Genomic DNA, 5,434 nt, shown 5'->3' with positions numbered 1-5,434 from the left:
GGGCAAATCTTGCTGAGAGGGACATGGTACAGTGGAAGTAGTATTGATTGCATCAGGGGTTCAAATTCTGTCTCCTGACTTTATTGTCATTATGACCAATCTGAGCCTTAGTTTCTCCATCTGTAAAATGATACCAAAGACATTTCCAGCCCTTTCTCACCGGGTTATATAAGAATTAATTTGAAGAGATGTGCCTGAGTTCAAAAAAAGTTCCTCTATCTTTCTAAGGATCCAAACTATGTAAAGTAGGACCCCAATAAATATTGGCTGAATTAGATCAGTGACAGATCATCTCTTAAAACAAGAGTATTTTTGTATCAGAAGAAACTCTCACGATCTTGTCCAATCTCTTCATTTTATAAAAAGGGGGAACTGAAGCCAAGAGAATAAAAGGACCAGACCAGTCTAATTAATGATAGTGCTGGGACCCTGCTCAGGACAGGTTGATTCTAAAATTAAAAAAAAAAAAAAAACATTTCTCATTCTTTAAACATCAGTAGCCCCTGCAGGCTATCTATGTTAGTGTTCACTGACCAGAAAATTCTGGATAAACACTTATTTATGTTGTCTATTCTAGTCAATAGTAGAAAGACCACACCAGATGTGAGGAAAAGGATTTTAAACTACCTTTTCTCTACTTTTTAAAAACTACTTTTTTTTTTTTTTCCCTTTTGAGAGGACATGTGCTGGGCTTCCCTAGAAGAATAGCATTAAGCAGGGAGTGGGGAGCAGCAGCAGTCCTGGTGAGCCCTTAGCGATCGATGTCATTAAGGACTTTTCTTGCCTGTTATTGTTATAGAGTTGGGAATATGGTTAGCTTTTCTTGGTCTGGGAGGCAATAATGATGATTCTCCTTATTTTAAAGCTCCTGCCTGCTGCCTACAGCTACATACAGCTGTGTGAGACAAAAGCTTGAGACTGCCGCTGGACTGGCTGCAGGATGCTAGCTAGAGCTTTGGGATTTGTTTCCTGGTGGGTCTCCTGAGGGCTTTAAAAAAAAAAAAGAAGACAAAACCCAGTGTTCTTACCCTCTATTCCAGACACGTGCACCTACAGCAGGGCTGAACAGACACCCCGGGTGAAGGCACAAATAGAGGATTTACTCTTTCCTCCTCAGACAGAAGGAACCCCCAGCCAAAGACTTAAGTGAGTCACTTCCAAGAGCCCTTATGCATAAGGAAAATTGAAAATCCCACCTTCCCAGGAACATGCTTGTCTTTATTACAAGAAAAAGAAAAACAAATGCAAACAGTGGAAGGATGTAATTCATGATGGAAGTGGGGGAATGGAAGAGAAAGAGGAGGTAAAGAAAGTCTTGAGCTGATTCTTTTTCCTTATAGGTTTTCAGAGAATTAATTCCTTTCTAAATTCTGATGTAGTGTCTTAAGTCTTCCCTTCCATTGTTGTGTTCTCTTTGTCTGAATTCATCGCCAATCAACCACTCCACCAAGCTGCCCACTCCTTTACCCCAAAGATACATTTGTATAGCCTAGAAACTGAGCCTTCTTTTCTCATTGAGACAGCTGAAGGGATATCGAGTCTGCTAAGTAGTAGCCTGCTCATCACTTACATGTTTTTAGGAGTTCAGCAGCATACATCTCAGAAGAAGTGTCTAAGTTCTTTTCTGGACAACTCTCAACATGTATTGTTTCCTGTGGTGTTGGATTTGTCACTTTCCCTCGCCCATTTTCTTGCCTATTCTCCCCCTGGTGTAATCAAAGAGGCCTGGTCTGAGAAGTTTTGTTCTAACCCTTCTTGGAAAGCACCCCATGCATGTCAGAGCTTCCAGAACTGTCACTTGTAATTACTCTAGTTTTGAAATTAAAAACAGAGGATCCTGTTGACTAATACCCCTTGTTAGCTAATTGTCTAACAACAAATAAACAGGAGACAGCCAAAAAATGTCCCACTGTTTGGATGACTGATTTCACTGTCAGAAAATGAAGACCCCCTCAGCCTTTGTAGTCCCCACGAGAATGTTGTTCTCTTTGGAGTTGACTGAACAAACATAGAGATCCAACCCTGGAGCACTGCTCTGGATTTTGAGTTTAGCCTTTTCTTAGGCAGATGGGCTGGTGGGCCAGCCTTCACTGTGTTTGAGCAAATGTAATCACCCTTCACTTACAAGCAGACTTACTCTCTTACCTAGTGTGGCCAGTCATTCATATTTCAATGGGCTGATGTTTGGCTGCAACCTGGGTATTCAGCCAGGAAAACTTCAATAGAGAACAATTCTAATGCATTGTTTACAAATCAATTTCCCCCTTGAAATAGGCTGTGGGGAGAGTGGCCTAGCCAGAGCAAGCCGGCCCAGTGTCCCCACACCTGTCACTCTTCACTTCCTAGCCAATGGCCACACTCTATTGATTCTTTAATCCCCTCTCTTTGAAAACCTGAGCCAGCTGATGCTCGGTTACTCAAAAGAAATTTCTCTCCTATAGAGCCCACCTCTACAGGTAGTGGCACACCCAGGGCTAATTCCCTCAGAGGAAATCTTAATTGGTTTATTGTGAATGAGCTGGGAAAGCTTGTTATGGTTTTAACTAAGGTGGAAGGAAACTATGGCCCCCAAACGCCGGGGTTGATAAAACAATCTTTAAGATCCATTCAAACTAAACCTTACTTCAGAGAGTCCCTAGAAAGCCTCTCTAGTGTCTGATGAGTTTAGAACTGTTAGAACAGGTCTTATCTCCTCTCCTGTCTCCCCCCTCACCCCCTCAACCATGAGTGGCAGCTACCCCAAGGAATTGATAGGGCTTTTTTCACCTTAGGAGTGCTGAGAGGCCCGAGTTAGCAATGTACCAAAGAAACTTAAATGCTAGAAAAAAAAACACTTTTTTATTTACATGGAGCATCTGAAATACAGAAAGTGTAAACTTTCAGATCATATACATAATAATAGAATAAACTCTTTATGTACAAAAATACATTTTCATATGAATGAAACATCTTGAATAAATTAAACTCCTATGGAGCGCCGAGGCTGAATAGCCCGTGTCTGCAGCGCTGAGCCCTTCTTTTTAGCACTTCGACGGTGCTGGAGGTCACGATCCATAATGCATGAAGCCCACTCCTTGTCTCTCCTTTTTAAGCCTTTTCATTGTATTGTCAGCCCGTTCAAACCAAATTTTCATGCTCGTTTTTCTTCATTAGAGTTCTACAAATTGTAAAATTGACTTTTCACCTCGTCTTCAGCAGCTGACCTGCCCCTTTGCTAACTCCCCCGGCAGCGGGGGCTCAGCACAGCGGCGCCACAAAGAAGGGAGTCTTGGGGAAGTTCACAAAGTGCAAAAGGGAAGGATGCGACGTGAAGGGGTTGGAGGGGGGGCGAGGCGACTTAGAGCCCCGGGGGCGCGCCCCAGCCCGAGCTTCTCCCGGGATGGCCCAGACCCAATCTTTCAGATGCATCCGCAACCCACCCACCCACCTACACCCATACCTGCTCCTCCACCCTTCCTCCCCTTTAGAGCTCCGAGGAGCTCCCCGAGGTCACTGGGGACGCGATCGCGTGTGTCAGAAAGAGCTCTGGGTGTGTGGGCGCCCCACAGGCCCCGTTAGCGGTAGGGCACGAAACAGGGCGCGCCGTGGACCAAGTCTTTGGGGAGGCCGGGGAAGAAGAGGGGGTCAGGGGGGCCGTAGCCAAAGTCCTCGGAGGCCGCGGGGCTGCTGGGGTTGGAGAGAGGGGATGCGGAGCAGCAGGAGGAGGGTGGGGAGGAGGAGGAGGCTGCGGCCGGGGAGGCGCTGGACACCCACGATTCCCCGTCGCTGGCCGAGCTGGGGGAGTCGGCGGGGTGCAGGTAAGCGGGCAGCAGCAGCTCCTTGGGGGGCGCCGGCAGGCACTGGTCGGCCAGGCGCAGCGTCTCGGCGAGGGCCCAGATGTAGTTGTAGGCGAAGCGCAGGGTCTCGATCTTGGTGAGCTTGGTGTCGTCCGGGAAGGTGGGCAGCACGCCGCGCAGCTCGTCCAGGGCCGCGTTCAGGTTGTGCATGCGGTTGCGCTCGCGGTCGTTGGCCTTGACGCGCCGGCTCTTGCGGAGGGTGTGCAGCAGCGCCTCGCTGCGCGCCCGGCCGCGGCCGCGCCGCCGCCGGCGCTCCTTGTCCTCCGCCCCCGCCTCCCTCCGCTCCTCGGGGCGGCGCGGCTCGGCGGCCCGCGCGCGCTCCTGCTCGGCCGTGGGGAAGCGGGCCGCGCCGCCGCCGCGCTCCGGGCCGGAGAGGCTGCCGTCCGCCGGCGAGGCCATGCCCGCGGGGAGGAGCGGCTGGGTGACAGAGCCCGCCAAGGGGAGCGGCCGGGCCCGGCGCGCACTCCTCGGGGCCCACGTCCTCTGGAGCGGGGAGACCCGGCCCGACCCCTCCCCCAAGCGCAGCTGCCTAGACGGGAGGAAACCGGGGCGCGGGGCCGCCGGAGAGGGGCCACGCGACCGCCTTGTCTCCGCTTCGATGTCGCCCCTGATCAGCTCGTGTGAGCGCAGAGTGTGGCACACGACCGGCCTCAGGACCCCTTATATACCCTCAAAAACAATAGGTGCCCCCAGCCCCTCCGGCTCTCCCACCCTCCCTTCGCCCCCCCCCCCCCCCCACGCCCGCCCGGGAGTGAATGGAGAGAGGCAGCAGGTCGGCCCCGTGCTGCACCCCGGCCAATTTACATAATGTATGCAGGCGGGGGTCGAGTCCCCCTCCCCTCCCCCTCCGGCCCCGGAGTGTGCCTATAATTACTGCGGGCCAATCGCGGGGCAGAGCGGCCGCCCGGCCACGTGAGCTCTCTCCGGGCTAAACCCTGTTGGAGCTTCATTAGTACACGGGGCGGGGAAGGGTTGCGAGCTTAGGCTTCGGGGTGAACGCGAGCCCAGCCCTGCCCTCGCAGCCCCGGCGTTCCGGGGCGCTGGGGCAAGCTCGCCAGACTGGGAGGTTCCCGGACGGACGCTGGGCTGGCTCGGAGAAGCCCCCCTGCCGCCCTTCTCCGCGGCGCCTTGTCCCCGGGGGCCCCCCGCCGGGGCCAGGCGCCCAGGGACCGGGGGCGCCGCGGGCGAATCCCAGCGCCCCAGGACTTGGGCACGACCAAGCGTTCTCCCCGCCTCGCCCTTCCCACATCACCCCCTAAGAAAGAAAACCCAAACCGAACAAAACCAAAGAGCACCTTCCTGCCGGCGGTGTGAGAAGAGAAGCGAGCACTTGCATTCTCTGCTAAACTGCCTTTTCATCTTTCTCTTAGGTGTGAGAATCCTGCCCGGGCCCCTGGGCACTCGCGCCCGACTCCGGGGCCTAACATATCGTGAGACAGAGTTGTGAGAGGAATGACTGGGAATGATGCACAATAACTTAAAAGAGCCATTTCACAGGCTCTCGGAGCCTTGCCTGAAGAGATTAAGCCCCCAGGGACACCGTTCCCATCTCGATGGTCTCTGATGCAACGTTTTTTAGGGCATTGGCAGAAAATATA

At 52.6% G+C, this 5,434-nt stretch overlaps 1 protein-coding gene across 1 annotated transcript; it reads right to left on the bottom strand.

Annotated features, from left to right (window-relative positions):
- Window positions 1-3,457: 3,457 nt before the first annotated feature.
- Window positions 3,458-4,786, bottom strand: NEUROG1 (neurogenin 1). Its single transcript, XM_074209745.1, has 2 exons — window positions 4,711-4,786; window positions 3,458-4,495 (listed from the first exon to the last, which is right to left on the bottom strand). The coding sequence occupies exons 1-2, from the start codon at window positions 4,784-4,786 to the stop codon at window positions 3,555-3,557; spliced, it is 1,017 nt and encodes a 338-aa protein (XP_074065846.1). The 3' UTR covers window positions 3,458-3,554.
- Window positions 4,787-5,434: the final 648 nt, after the last annotated feature.

Source organism: Macrotis lagotis, chromosome 1, assembly GCF_037893015.1.
Source record: "Macrotis lagotis isolate mMagLag1 chromosome 1, bilby.v1.9.chrom.fasta, whole genome shotgun sequence".
Lineage (NCBI taxonomy): Eukaryota > Metazoa > Chordata > Mammalia > Peramelemorphia > Peramelidae > Macrotis > Macrotis lagotis.
Note: the sequence above shows the minus strand (reverse complement) of the source record. Positions and strands in the feature narration are given on the sequence as shown.